General features: G+C 42.8%; 1 protein-coding gene across 5 annotated transcripts in view; it reads right to left on the reverse strand.

Annotated features, from left to right (window-relative positions):
- The window catches only part of LOC110504150 (kalirin), a 262,188-nt gene that overhangs the window by 154,640 nt on the left and 91,117 nt on the right, over window positions 1-16,431 (reverse strand). For all 5 annotated transcript variants that reach the window (XM_036974283.2, XM_036974281.2, XM_036974280.2 and 2 more), the window contains exons 2-3: window positions 12,199-12,273; window positions 6,796-6,910 (exon numbers count right to left, since the gene is read on the reverse strand). In XM_036974283.2, coding sequence (XP_036830178.2) covers window positions 6,796-6,910; window positions 12,199-12,273 — 190 coding nt within the window. The remainder of the gene's footprint in view (window positions 1-6,795; window positions 6,911-12,198; window positions 12,274-16,431) is intronic.

Below are 16,431 nucleotides of genomic sequence, written 5' to 3' on the forward strand. Positions count from 1 at the left end.
TATTTGTAACCATGGCCCAGGCTCTGACAGATATAAGACCAAGCTAGTGAAACACATCGGTGCCTTCGGAAAGTATTCAGACGCCTTGACTTGTTCCACATTTTGTTACGTTACAGCCTTATTCTAAAATGTATTAAATAGATGTTTTCCCTCATCAATCTACACACAATACCCCATAATGACAAAGCGAAAACAGGTTTTTAGACATTTTTGCAAATGTATAAAAAAATGAAAAACAGAAACACCTTATTTGCGTAATTATTCAGACCCTTTGATTTGAGACTCGACATTGAGCTCCTGTGGATTCTGCTTCCATTGATCATCCTTGAGATGTATCTACAACTTGATTGGAGTCCACCTGTGGTAAATTCAATTGATTGGACATGATTTGGCCCGTCTATATAAGGTCCCACAGTTAACAGTGCATGTCAGAGGAAAAACCAAGCCACGAGGTCGAAGGAAATATCCGTAGAGCTCCGAGACAGGATTGTGTCGAGGCACAGATCTGGGGAAGGGTACCAAAACATCTCTGCAGCACTCCACCAAGCAGGCCTTTTATGTAGAGTGGACAGACGGAAGCTGCTCCTCGGTAAAAGGCACGTGACAGCCCGCTTGGAGTTTGCCAAAAGGCACCTAAAGGACTCTCAGATAATGAGAAACAAGATTCTCTGGTCTGATGGAACCAAGACCGAACTCTTTGGCCTGAATGCCCAGAGTTTGCCAAAAGGCACCTAAAGGACTCTCAGACCATGAAAAACAAGATTCTCTGGTCTCATGGAACCAAGACCGAACTCTTTGGCCTGAATGCCCAGCGTCACGTCCCTACGGTGAAGCAAGGTGGTGGCAGCATCATGCTGTGGGAATGTTTTTCAGCGGCAGGGACTGGGAGACAGCTCTTAAGGTTCCTTTGAGAACACTTGCCAGATAAAGAATGGTGTGTCATCAGGCGTGGCATCCACAGAATTTCTAAAAGGTTTGTGAAATGTGTGGAAGCCTGTAGATGTGCCCCTTTCATACAGCAAATTGGCAAATGTTAACTTGATTTTTCAGGGTACCATTTCTAATGTTGATTTATGAGTTAAATTAACACTAAAAATAGTTCATTTAAGACTAATTTGGTGTAAAACAACCCCAGTGTTGGTGTTAACAACCAGAGTTGAACCAAAACCCCGACCGTCGTATAATATTTCCCAGCAGGCTCTGTTGCGGGTAGATTTTATTTATTGTTTATTTCAATATCTATCTTTCTGCATGTACATTAACTTATTCATTCATCTTATGCTACTCAAATATTAATAACATACCCTTTTCTAAACTACACTGAACAAAAATATAAACGCAACATGTAAAGTGTTGGTCCCATGTTTCATGAGCTGAAATAAAAGATGCCAGAAATTGTCCATTCGCACAAAAAGCTTATTTTTCTTATTTACATCGCTGTTAATGAGTAGAGTGCCTCATGTTGGCGGTGGGCTTTTGGTATGGGCAGGCATAAGCTACTGACAACGAACACAATTGCATTTTATTGATGGCAATTGAACGCACAGAAATACCGTGACGAGATCCTGAGGCCCATCTGAAGCTGGAGACTTATATCTCCCTCACTAACTTTAAACATCAGCTATCCGAGCGGCTTACCGATTGCTGCAGCTGTACATAGCCCATCTGTAAATAGCCCATCCCATCTACCTACCTCATCCCCGTATTGTTTTATTTACTTTTCTGCTCTTTTGCACACCAGTATCTCTACTTGCACATCATCATCTACACATCTATCACTCCAATGTTAATTTGCTAAATTGTAATTGTAATCAAAGAACCATCCCATTGAAGGTTCTTCAGAGAACCTAAAATGGTTCACCTAAATCAAATCAAATCAAATCAAATTTTATTTGTCACATACACATGGTTAGCAGATGTTAATGCGAGTGTAGCGAAATGCTTGTGCTTCTAGTTCCGACAATGCAGTAATAACCAACGAGTAATCTAACCTAACAATTCCAAAACTACTGTCTTGTACACAGTGTGAGGGGATAAAGAATATGTACATAAGGATATATGAATGAGTGATGGTACCTATGGCATCGCTCTAAAAAACATTATTTGGTTCCAACTGGAACCTTTATTTTTTAAGTGTAGGGAATAGGGTGCCATTTGAGATGCAAGCCTAGTGTGCATCGAAGAGAGAAATCCGATCTGCAATGTACAGATAGGTTTAACGTACTAAGGCAGGTAAGGAAACAGAGCAGCTGTTCTAGCAAACTGTCATAAATCATTCCTGCGGCTTTTCTTCAGGGAGTCTCTCTAATGGCCCTCCTGGAAAAACTAAAAAGGCTTGGTGAGAGGGAGAGAGGGAGCCCCCGAAAATCCTGGGCTCACTGTTTACATTAGCCCACTGTAGCCTCAAGGATGGGCTCACAGCCAGATGCTTTCATGAGACTTCACTCCACACTAGTCCATACACCAAATGGCTGAGTCCTAAACGGCACCCTATTCAACATATAGTGCACTACATTTGACCACAGCCCTATGGGCCCTAGTCAAAAGTACGGCAGTGGTTCCCAACTCTAGTCCTCGAGTACCCCCAACAGTACACATTTTTATTGTCGCTTCAAACTGTCAACTAATTATCAGGCCCTCAATGAGTTGAATCAGGTGTTTTATGTCTGGGGCTACAACAAAAACTGTGCTGTTGGGAACCACTGATATAGGGAATAGAGTGCCATTTGGGATGCATCATTTGTATACATATGCTACATTAGCCAAACACAGCCTGAGCAGAGGTGGAAGGGAGTGAAAAAAAGACTGAGAGTAACAGCTCTACAATGGATGGATTAGTTAATAGTGCAACTGGGTTTGGCCAAGAGGTTGGCTTTCTGAAAGACGTGTGTGTGTGTGTGTGTGTGTGTGTGTGTGTGTGTGTGTGTGTGTGTGTGTGTGTGCGTGCATGCATGCGTGTGTGTGTGGGGTGCTGTCAGTCTCCCCATGCAGAGCCTCAGACAACAGGTCTAACTCGCATACTGTTCCATGAATTCCATTCCAGCCATTACAATGAACCCATCCTCCTATAGCTCCCTCCCACCAGCCTCCTCTGTGACAGACAGAAGATGGGCCCTCACGCATACAATGAAATAGAACACTAGATTTTGACATTGGCATCCTAGCAATGTGACTAATTCACCCACCACCTTGGTTAGGAAAACTTCTTCTTCTAATTCTGATCAAATATGGTAAAATATTGTATAAGCCAATCTGCACAGTATATCTGTTAGCTAGTTAGTCAGCTAGTGAATTATAGGATCTCTATGCCCTCACATCTCACATACCAGAAACAAATAATAAAAAAGTGGAAGATCATATATGGTTCTCCGTCTTCCTATTGAAATGGCTGTTAGTAGTACACTACACGATCAAAAGCATGTGCTCGTCGAACATCTCATTCCAATATCCTGGGCATTAATATGGAGCTGCTCCCTCCTATGCTGCTACAACAGCCTCCACTCTTCTGGGAAGGCTTTCCACTAGATGTTGGAACATTGCTGCGGGGACTTGCTTCCATTCAGCAACAAGAGCATTAGTGAGGTCAGGCACCGATTTTGGGCGATTAGACCTGGCTCACAGTCGACGTTCCAATTCATCCCAAAGGTGTTCGATATGGTTGAGGTTAAGGCTCTGTGCAGGCCAGTCAAGTTCTTCCACACCAATCTCAACAAACCATTTCTGTATGGGCCTTGATTTGTGCACGGGGGCATTGTCCTGCTGAAACAGGAAAGGGCCTTCCCCAAACTGTTGCCACAAAGTTGTAAGCACAGAATCGTATAGAATGTCAATGTATGCTGTAGCATTAAAATGTCCCTTCACTGGAACTAAGGGGCCTAGCCCGAACCATGAAAAACAACCCAGACCATTATTCCTCCCCCACCAAACTTTACAGTTGGCCCTATGCATTGCGGTAGGTAGCGTTCTCCTGGCATCCTCCAAACCCAGATTTGTCCGTCAGACTGCCAGATGGTAAAGCGTGATTCATCACTCCAGAGAACACGTTTCCACTGCTCCAGAGTCCAATGCGGCACACTTTACACCACTCCAGCCGATGCATGGTGATCTTAGGCTTTCGTGCGGCTCCTCTGCCAGGGAAACCCACTTCATGAAGTGCCCAATGAATAGTTATTGTGCTGACGTTGCTTCCAGAATCTATTTGGAACTCGCTAGTGAGTGTTGCAACCGAGGATAGATGATTTTTTATGCACTACGTGTTTCAGCACTCTGCGGTCCCGTTCTATGAGCTTGTGTGCCTACCACTTAGCGGCTGAGCCGTTGTTGCTCCTAGCACTTACATTTGACTGGGGCAGCTCTAGCAGGGCATCAATTTGACAAACTGACTTATTGGAGCTCTTCGGAAAGGCCATTCTACTACCAATGTTTGTCTATGGAGATTGCATGGCGGTGTGCTCGATTTTATTCAACTGTCAGCAACGGGTGTGGGTGAAATAGTCAAATACACTATGCACTATATATACAAAAGTATGTAGTATGTAAATTGTATCTATCATTTCCATTCATCTTTCTGTGGGAGATTTTAAAAAATGTACTATGAGAATTACAAATGTCTACAATATTCTTAGATTTTGTATGTCGTGTCAAGTGTTCCTTTTGTGATTGTAATTTCTGTGTCGAGAAAAAAATTGAAAATGCTCCCACAGAAAGATGTATGGAAATTATAGATACAATTTACATACATCCTTCTGTGGGAGCATTTTCACATTTGTCCTACTAGAATTACAATCACAAAAGGGACACTTGGCTCGACACACAAATTCTAAGAATATTCAATCAAATAATGTCTACATTTCATGATATACAGTGCATTTGAAAGGCGTTTAGACCCCTTGACTTTTTAAACATTTTGTTACGTTACAGCCTTTTTCTAAAATATATGTATTTTTTAATTCCCCTCATCAATCTACACACAATACCCCATAATGACAAAGCAAAAACAGGTTTTTAGACATTTTTGCAAACACCTTATTTACATAAGTATTCAGACCCTTTGCTATGAGATTCAAAATTGAGCTCAGGTGCATCCTGTTTCCATTGATCATCCTTGAGATGTTTCTACAACTTGATTGGAGCCCACCTAGGGTAAATGAAATTGATTGGTCATGATTCGGAAAGGCACACACTTGTCTATATAATGTCCCACAGTTGACAGTGCATGTCAGAGCAAAAACCAAGCCACGAGATCGAAGGAATTGTCCGTAGAGCTCTGAGACAGGATTGTGTCGAGGCACAGATCTGGGGAAGGGTATAAAAAAATGTCTGCATCACTGAAGGTCCCCAAGAACACAGTGGCCTCCATCATTCTTAAATGGAATACATTTGGAACCACCAAGATTCGTCCTAGAGCTGGCTACCTGGCAAAACTGAGCAAACGGGGGAGAATGGCCTTGGTCAGAGAGGTGACCAAGAACCCAATGGTCACTCTGACAGAGCTTTTCTGTGGAGATGGGAGAACCTTCTTGAAGGACACCCATCTCTGCAGCACTCCACCAATCAGGCCTTTATGGTAAAGTGGCCAGACGGAAGTCACTCCTCAGTAAAAAAAGGCACATGAGTTTGCCAAAAGGCACCTAAATGACTAAGACTATGAGAAACAAGATTCTCTAGTCTGATGAAACCAAGATTGAACTTTTTGGCCTGAATGCCAAGCGCCACATCTGAAGGAAACATGGCACCATCCCTACGGTGAAGCACGGTGGTGGCAGCATAATTATGTGGGGATGTTTTTCAGCGGCAGGGACTGGAAGACTAGTCAGGATTGAGGGAAAGATGAACGGCGCAAAGTGCAGAGAGATCCTTGATGAAAACCTGCTACAGAATACTCAGGACCTCAGACTGGGGCGAAGGTTCACCTTCCAACAGGACAATGACCCTAAGCACACAGCCAAAAAAACGCAGTAGTGGTTTCGGGACAAGTCTCTTAATGTCCTTGAGTGGCCCAGCCAAAGCCCGGACTTGAACCCGATCGAACATCTCTGGAGAGACCTGAAAATAGCTGTGTCTAAACCTGTTTTTGCTTTGTCATTATGGGGTATTTTCTGTAGATTGACGAGAAAAATGACAATTGTTTATCCATTTTAGAATAAGGCTGTAACATAACAAAATGTGGAAAAAGTCAAGGGATCGGAATACTTTCCGAACGCACCGTACACCACGACATGGATGACCATCTCCTTACGACAACAAAACAGAATGGACCATGTTGAAGTACGCTCTAATGTGTATGCCGTGTGTCAGCATACATGGCGACGGCATGTTTCTCCTGCTAGCCACATACATTAAGTCATGTTTACATTAGTATGATTATGAAATGAGTCCAGGGACCGTATGTGTCAAGCGTCTCAGAGTAGGAGTGCTGATCTAGGATCAGGTCCCATCTGTCCATGTAATCTTGCAGGTTGACGTTTATTGTCATGAGTCTTGTCCTGGAGGCAAAACTACGTGATTCCCCTTTAGATATGCCAGCTGCAAAGTCAAAATGGGCTATATTGTAAGAATGTGCTTTTTTGGTTTTAATTTAAAGTTAGGGTTAGCAGTGTGGTTACGGTTAGGGTTAAGGTTAGGGTTAGGTTTAAATTCAGATTTGATGACTTTGTGGCTCTGCCAGCTAGTGACCATTCTGCAGAGTTGACTCCAGAACAAGATTGAAAAATGCTAAACTGCTTCAATCTTATTCAATGTGATCTAAAAAGCAAAAAACGGATCATAAATCAGATACCTCTCCACTGTTCTTACCTGGGCACAGTGGAGAGGTACGTCACCAGCTGTCGCAGCTCCTCGTGTTTTATTCTATCATGGTTGCTTCTGGCAGGGAAGGTCAGTATGGGGCCACCTCTCTTATCACGACCTCCTGTAGGAACACAGACAGTAGAAATCTCCTTATTTTTGAGAGCAGTATGTCAGAAATAGATAGAGCTTTAAGTGCACATCAGGGTTCCGCTCCAAATGGCACCCTATTCCCTATAGAGTGCACTACTTTGACCAGGGCGCATATGGTACTAAAGCTTCATGCTGCGATTCTCAGTATTCTCTCAAAGTGCCCGTGTACATCAATTACGGTAAGACATGGTATACAACGTAATGAGAGTAGAAAGGGTCTATCTTCATGTCTCTTATTTACTAGGTCTTTATCCCAAATGGCACCCTATTTCTTGTACTACTTTTGACCAGAGCCAAAAGTAGTGCACTGTAATAGGGAATATGGTGTCATTTGGGACGCATCCCATGTGTAGAGGGATGCATGACCTGTTTTTGGGGGAAGTACATTTGTTTATCCCTGGTGCTCATGGGACTTGGCAACAGCAAGGGAGACAGGGAGGCAAGGCAGCAACAGCACCCCAGAGGAAGGGCATGGAGGGCCTTGTCCAGGTGGGATTTTGTTGGTGACAGATCTTTGTTGACATTTTTTGGGAGAACCAACCCCCTCGGATGGCGGAACTCCCCCGTGCCTCCCCCTCCCCTCTCTGACAAATGTCCACCAGTCTTTCATCCTCAAGGTCCACCCCCCATCAGTGTGTGTGTGTGTGTGTGTGTGTGTGTGTGTGTGTGTGTGTGTGTGTGTGTGTGTGTGTGTGTGTGTGTGTGTGTGTGTCTGCACCACACACTGGGCCTCGTCACAGAGATAAGGCCAACATTACTCTACTGCTGCTGGGGGAACCTCTATATATTTACGGGAGAAAAAAATGAGTGTTACTGGCATAACCCCGGTTATATGAGAATATATGAGAGAGATGTCTCACTTATGGAATTCGCTCTAGCGAACCAATCACACAAGATCTGTTGGAGACAGACAGGTCGAGTGGCGAACAAGGTGAGTCCCTTCCCTCCTTATAAGGCGCCACTCACACATCCTCTGGTCACTCTCAAGCATGGTTCTCTTCCTTGGGCTCGTGCGAGCAGTGAGACATTTCACTCATATATTCTCATAGAACCAGGGTTACGCAAGTAACCCTAGCTTCTATTTCGAATACTAATTTCAATGTCTCACTTATGGGATATGGCCAACTCCCGTATCGCAGACATGCTCTCCAAAGCCAGGGTAGTCCCAACAGCATCACCACTCAGAGGCTCTGAGGAAGGTGCAGTGACAACCAGTCATTAAGACCTCATTAATGTATGAGGGGTGGCCCAACACGCCGCATTGAAAATCTCTTGCAAAGAGATGGCTTTGAACAGTGCCCAAGAGGTAGCCATACCTCTGGTGGAATAAGCCCTCAGACCCTACAGGGGCGGTAAATCCTTGCTATTATAAGCCAATATACTGTAATAGCCTATCCAATGGGATAGCCGTTGACGAAAGAGGAGCCCAAGGCACGAAGAGTTATTTCGTCATGCTTTCGTTCTATCCAAGTAGATGTGCAAAGCATGCACTGGAGATAAACGGTGGAGACGCTCTTCTTTCGTAGAAGTGAGGGGCGGAGGGTGAAAAGCCATGAACTCTTGTAATTGCTGCTGACCTTAGGCATAAAGGCGGGGTTGGGTAACAACGCTACCTTCGGTAACCCCAGGGCAAACTGTGGGCACGAATGGTGGACTGACGGTGCGTGCAGCTCACTCACTCGCTTTGCGGATGTAAGGGCAATCAGTAAAGGAGAGATATTTAATCTGCTCGCTTTCCGGGCAGAAGTGAAACTGCCTCCAGAGCAATAGACAGGTCCCAAGATGGGGCTAAAGGCTTGGAAACTGAGCGTATGTAACGCGCTCCCTTCATAAGACAAGATAACAGAGGATGTTTCCTTACTGTGTTATTTTTGAAGCCCATATGACAGGCCGACAATGCTTCTAAATAGACCTTAACAGTGGAGAACGACCTTCCCTCTGTCCAAAATGTCCTGTAATATGCATAAAATCTGGCCTACAGAGCATTGGTGAGAAAATATCTGTTTTTGGTCACAACACTTCTCAAAAACACACACTTGTTTCCATACGGTTAGTGTGTAGAAGGGGCTCTTATTGGGTTTTCTCAATGATTCCGAGTGACAAGCCTGTTGAATAATAATGAAGACATCAAAACTATGAACTAGCACATTTGGAACGATGTAATTACCAAAAAAGTATTAAACAAATCAAAATATATTTTAGATTCTTCAAAGTAGCCACCCTTTGCCTTGATGACAGCTTTGTACACTCTTGGCATTCTCTCAACCAGCTTCACCTGGAATGCTTTTCCAACAGTCTTGAAGGAGTTCCCACATATGCTGAGCACTTGTTGGCTGCTTTTCCTTCCCTCTCAGGTCCAACTCATCCCAAACCATCTCAATTGATTTGATGTTGGGTGATTGTGGAGGCCAGGTCATCTGATCCATCACTCCATCACTCTCCTTCTTGGTCAAATACCCCTTACACAGCCTGGAGGTGTGTTTGGGGTCGTTGTCCTTTTGAAAAACAATTGATAGTCCCACTACGAACAAACCAGATGGGATGGCGTATCGCTACAGAATGCTGTGGTAGCCATACTGGTTAAGTGTGCCTTGAATTCTAAATAAATCACTGACAGTGTCACCAGCAAAGCACCCCCACACCATCACACCTCCTCCATGCTTCACGGTAAGAACCACATATGCAGAGATCATCCGTTCACCTTCTCATCAAACCAAAGGACAGATTTCCAACGGTCTAATGTCCATTGCTCGTGTTTCTTGGGCCAAGCAAGTCTCTTCTTCTTATTGGTATCCTTTAGTAGTGGTTCATTTGCAGCAATTCAACCATGAAGGCCTGATTCACGCAGTCTCCTCTGAACAGTTGATGTTGAGATGTGTCTGTTACTTGAACTCTGTGAAGCATTTATTTTGGCTGCAATCTGAGGTGCAGTTGACTATAATGAACGTATCCTCTGCAGAAGAGGTAACTCTGGGTCTTCCTTTCCTGTGGCTGTCCTCATGAAAGCCAGTTTCATCATAGCGCTTGATGGTTTTTGCGACTGCACTTGAAGAAACTTTCAAAGTTCTTGAAATTTTCCGGATTGACTGACCTTCATGTCTTAAAGTAACGATGGACTGTCGTTTCTCTTTGCTTACTTGAGCTGTTCTTGACATAATATGGACTTGGTATATTACCAAATAGGGCTATCTTCTGTATTCCACCCCTACCTTGTCACAACTGATTGGCTCAAACGCAATAAGAAGGAAATAAATTCCACAAATTAACTTTTGACAAGGCACACCTGTTAATTTAAATGCATTTCTGGTGATTACCTCATGAAGCTGGTTGAGAGAACGCCAAGAGTGTGCAAAGCTGTCATCAAGGAAAAGGGTGGCTACTTTGAAGAATCTCAAATATAAAATATATTTTGATTTGTTTAACACTTGTTTGGTTACTACATGATTCCATATGTGTTATTTCATAGTTTTGATGTCTTCACTATTATTCTACAATGTAGAATTTAAAAAATATATATATAAATAAATAAATAAAGAAAAACCCTTGAATAAGTTTTGACTGGTTCTGTATTTTATTTTACCAGGCAAGTCAGTTAAGAACAAATTATTATGTTCAATGCCGGCCTTCGAACAGTTGGTTAACTGCCTTGTTCAGGGGCAGGACGACATATTTTTACCTTGTCGGCTCAGGGATTCGATCTTGCAACTTTTCGGTTCGTAGTCCAACACTCTAACCATTATGCTACCTGCCTCCCCAACATCTGTATCTCTTCTTTACAGCTCAAAGAATGCCTTGAGTTAACAACGGCCTTAGATTATTAGACCAAATTAGATTCTTTCTATTCCACATGGCGTTGAACTTGTTTTTAGAACAGAGTTCTAGTCAGCTCCCGTTCCCAGTCAGCTTTCTTCACCAGCATTTGACCTGTTTACCCTGTTCATTCAGACATGAAAAAATTATGTAAAAAATGATGAAACAAAAGGCAAAAAAAAATATGTTTTAGTCACACTGGCTGGCTGCAATGAACTTAGAGGGATTCTGGCCAGCAGCATTGTATTAATGAGCATTGAGGACATGGAAATGTTTATCTCCACTGTCCAAACCTGGGTTTAAACACTATTTTAAATCATTTCAAATGTTGCTGTGTTTGATTGAGCTTGCCTACCACAATAGAGCCAATAGAACACCTACAGAATTGCAAACCCCACCCATCTGTATTTGACAGATATTGAATAGTATTTGAACCCAGGTCTGCACACTGTACTGTTGAACTCTGTAACGAGAATGTCCTGTACAGTAGAAATGACCAGGGTGACATCATCATCTAAGCTACAGGAAGTTCTAAGGGAGGGGAATGTGATGTGTCCTTGTACTGACATCCAGTATGTCCCAAATGGAACCCGTATTCCCTATATAGTGCACTACTTTGGACCAGAGCCCATAGGGGTCCCCAGCCTTGCATCAACAGTACTTGGAAACCAAACCTGACAGCCCATGTAGAGGTTGTGATTCAATGTAAGGTACTCTGCTACAACAGGATATAATGGAGTGGCAGGTAGCCTAGTGGTTAGAGCGTTGCGCCAGTAACTGAAAGGTTGCTAGATCCAATCCCAGAGCTGGAAAGGTGTTCCGCAAGGCAGTTAACCCCCAACAACCCCCCTGCACATCTTTGATTCAGAGTGGTTGGGGTTAAAGGTGGAAAGAAACATTTTGTTTGATTGCATTCAGTTGTGTGCAACTGACCCTCTCCCTTCCGCAGAATGAGTGATCTCTCATTTCAGTCTCTGAACAGCCACTATGATCCGTAAGGAAGTATTAGCGAAGTTATGACCTGTCTGAACTAATGGCCAATCACATGTCCTGATGTACCCTCATGTTAATTCATTGGATCAAATAGACAAAAGGATTCCCTAGTAACTAAACAGAAGCAAAACAACCGAAACGGGGAGTGACCTACCTGAACTTGTTCAATGAGAAAGAAACTCTCTTTCCCGCACGTGAAAGTTGTTGTTGTTGTGCCGATGGTTAAACACCTACATGCTTGTCATGTGCTACTAAATCATACTTGTCATGGGAATTTCCTCAGCATTGGTCTGCCATGAACACTGCCGGCCAGAAAATAAAACATCTTCATGATTTCCCATAGTGGATTCGTCAAACTGAAGCGTCACTGTTGCAACCCAAACAGTACCCAGCAGTGCACTACTTTGGAACAGGGCCGACAGGGCTAGGGAATAGGCGACGCAGGCACACACTCACCTGACACAAAGGCCACTTTCTCTTTCAGCACGGGCAGGACATCAGACGCCTTAATCCCATCGTTTCTGAAGGACCCTGGAGAGGAGGAAGAGAGTCAGATCAGGACAAGATTCAGCTAATCAGCTTTCATCTCTGTAATCTCACTTAAGTGATGTACATTCCTGAAATAAAAGGGACACATAACTACAGTCTGATGATGATGATAGATAACACAAAGACAAGAGTGCACTTCTCCTCAATGTTTTTCCCAGACCCTGAGAACTTTTTCTTCACAAAGTTTCTAAGCCAATGTCATTAGAACAGGGATAAATGACGCTAAAAAAGAGAACGAACATAATGGTATGTTACAGTACTCTATGCTATATTTTTTTTAGGCCTAGCTGCTTCTTTTTCATCATCTGTAATCACATACCTGTAATATCGTCGTTAAAGTCCTGCATGGTATATGAGCATCGAAAATAGGTTCATTTGCATTCAAGAGAATGTTTCCCGAATCACAGAGCACCATTTCGGACTATTACAAAGCTATTACCGTCGGTTTCTACCGCTCTTTCCCTCTCATTGACTTCACACTGCACACAGACTTGGTATTCACAACCGTGCCTGGCCACTTTCCTCTCTTGATCGCACAAAAACACAGGGGGAGAGGCGAGGCAAGGACATTGATCACAACGCAACAGCAGCACAACGAGCTGGAGGATGAAGACCATTCTCCACACTACACCACAGCGTGATAGTCTTTTGGACGTCAACATTCTAATAAATACTTTTGATATACGCTACCGCGTTATGAATGTCTTAGGTGACAGAATACGAAATAACAATTTATTTCAAAGAACACAATAGTATTTTCAATAGTTTATGTTACAGTATGTGCACAAATGAAAAACCACTAAAATCCATTAACCCTTAACCCATTAACCCTTATGTTTGAAATCACTCAAATACTACTTGACGTAATTTTTTCACTATGATCCTTCATCTCCTTTCCCAAGTATGGGTCTCAAACTTCTAAAACAGTTTGTCCTAGAAACAAAGCCTTGTTGATCGCATAGATATAATTATCATTTCCCTAGGATTTTCAGAGGCTGAGCAACACTGATCTGAAGTCAACTTTTAAGTCAATTTGACCTTCACCGTTGACCTTTGCGCTAAAGACAGATGGTATTCTGTCAGTAAAGCGCTTTCCATGATGAGCAAAAGCATCGAAGTATATTTTCCCTTAGAGGCCAAGGGACAGTGATCTGGTCAGGCTAAAAATGAGCAAAACATTTCATAAAATGTCATAAAATGTCATTTTAGGTGACCAAAAGTATTTGGACAAATTCACTATGTGTTTTAAAGTAGTCAAAAGTTTAATATTTGGTCCCCTATTCCTAGCACAAAATGATGTTGGATGCATTGCTGCTTGTTTTGGTTGTGTTTCAGATTATTTTGGACGCTACCGTGATTACGGATAGGGAATAATGGACTGAGAAAGTTACAGACGAACAAATATCACACCTCCAAAAAATGCTAACCTCCCCCGTTAATATAATACTGAGAGGTTAGCATGTCTTGGAGTATGATATTTCTGCGTCTGTAACTTTCTCACTCATTATTATTCACGATTCATTCAGGACTATCCGTAATCATGGTAGCATCCACATTAACGTAGAAGTGTTTAGTAACATATCATATGCTTATTTACAATAAAAGTGACTCCAAAATGACACAATACATGATACACCATTCATTTCTATTGGGCACAAAATCATCTGAAACACAACCAAAAACAAAACAGCAAATGAATCCAACAACATTTTGATGACTATGACGGTGGCACGTTGAAAGTCACTGAGCCATTCTACTGTCAATGTTTGTCTATGGAGATTGCATGGCTGTGTGCTCGATTTTATACAGCTGTCAGCAATGGGTGTGGCTGAAATAGCCGAATCCACTCATTTGAAGGGGTGTCCACATACTTTTGTATATATATATAGTGTATCATGACTATCAGTCATGACCAGGGTTGGAAATGAACACCTGCCAAATGCGGATATATTTTGTCATTGTGGGATAAGAATGTATATTTCACTAGCCAAGCGAGCGGGGTGGTCACGCAGAGCATTTGGGAATAATAAGCAAAAATATATATCCAAAGCCCACATGTAGAAGTTGGTCAAATTGAAAGAAAGGCTACTATAAAGTGTAAATTTGTCCTCGTGTTTCTTGTTACATCGTTTTGTTCACGTGCTACAGTAGGTTGTTTTCAATGTTCATTTGAGTTCGATAAAATTGTCTTGATTTTTTTTCATCACAGACAAGCCAGTGCCCAAGTTACCACGGTAACGCTCCGTCCCTTAAAGGGCAGACAGAAAATTTGTCTGACCTAGTGATTGTGCTTGATTGAGCATGGATCACTCCCAGACACTTTTATTCACTAACTTTCAGTCATTGTTCTCCTAGATGTATTTGTTCTCCTAGATGTATTTGTGTGCTTCTACATTTCTACTTAGGAGCACATCATGTAATCATTGTAAAAAATGTCAGCGTAGAGCCATGGCATATTTTGAGTTTAAATAGATTATTACTGTGCTTTGAGTGTTGTGCATGGAATCACAGTGATTCTGTCCAGAAGTTAGATTTTAAAATAGAGTTCAAGGGGCCATTTTTAAGAGTTGACTAAGTGATTTAGAAACTGCAGAATCTAATCTTTCTGATACAATATTGACATCAAAACTTCTTACACGCTTGTGACTCTGCAGGAGACTTTCTCTGTGTCAATTCCAAGCTGCGCTCTTCATCAGATTCTTCATAAACATTTTTTATCAATTGATAATATTCTCACCCATCAGACTATTATCAATTTAATCTAGTATTTAGTCTATTTATTATACATGTTCAATTAGTTTAGATATAGTTTAGTTCTAGTTTCAATCCTCAGCTGCCCAAGCTGACTGTCAGGGAAAGACTGGCGGTGAATGAGTGGATGGGGAGGGGGGGGGGGTGACCTCTTAAAACTGCTTACAACCCAAATTCTGTTTGTGATATTAAGATTCTAACAATGACAGTGTGTTACATAGACTCACTTAGGAAATGTCAAGGGCAGGGGCGGACATGACATTAAATAATTCTTCAGTCTACGTGACACTCTCGGCTCTCCTAAAAATTACAAAGCAGTCACCCCATCATTTTTTTTTTTTTTTTGGGGGGGGGGGGGGGGGAATGTAACCAATCTGAAATTCATAGTGAGGGGTATGGATGCAAGGAACTGACCATATGTGAGATCAGAATCAACCAAAAATGGATGGAGGCCAGCAAATGATCACGAGGCAAAACAGACAGGAAAAAAAGCTCACTCTATTCCGACTCAATATCTGCACAATCTGACCAAAATATTTGGCGGTTTGCCTAGTATAGAGCAGCCAATCAGAGCATAGCATGTGCAACGTCAATGACCAAGAAACCCACCCAGCAATGAGTCACACCAAATCAATAAGTATGTACTCGTTTCTTATCGATTCCGATTGGATAAGGTGACGCATTGTTTGAGCATTGAACAACAAAGCACTGTGATCTATTTCTCTCTCTCTCTCTCTCCCTGCAGGACTCTCGGTTCGCTCAGCTGGTCGGCCGTCTGGTGTGTTATGAAACCCTCTCCGCATGTCCAAAAGTGGCAGGATTCAGAAAACAAAGCGCACATGTCCACCATCGCCTGCTGTGGCTAGGAGACACAGCCTCTTCACAGAACATGATTTACCGACCACGCGTTCCAAAGAACATTCCAGAGTAGACCACGCGGTGTGCTATCTCAGCCGTACAGAGATGGGATGAATCCGTTTGCCTCCGCTCCCATGGAGTTGACCTGACGTCTTACTGCCTGTTCCTGACAATGGGCTGTCAGATGGCTGAGGACCCGTAGCACCAGGCAGGATGGACAGTTTCCCTGTTTGTTTCAACTTGACAAAGGCTGATTCCTCTCAGCTTAGTGTCTTGTCCTCCTCCTGTCTATAGCCCAACCCGGTTGAGTGAAGCAGTCTGGCAGGCAGAGGAGGCAGTCCAATCCCACAGAGCCTTGTAAATACTTCTCTGTCCTGGGATCCAGAGAGAGAAGGAGAGGAGGGAGGGAGGACCCCAGCTCTGGATGTCAGATTCTCCCTGTTGTCCTCACCTTCTAACCCGGATAACCATCAAAACACCAGAGGCATTCTTCATCCTGACCTGGTGAAGACAGAGGAAGTGCACTCCACA

This window comes from Oncorhynchus mykiss, chromosome 3 (genome assembly GCF_057628025.1).
Source record: "Oncorhynchus mykiss isolate SJ-2025 chromosome 3, ASM5762802v1, whole genome shotgun sequence".
Taxonomy (NCBI): domain Eukaryota; kingdom Metazoa; phylum Chordata; class Actinopteri; order Salmoniformes; family Salmonidae; genus Oncorhynchus; species Oncorhynchus mykiss.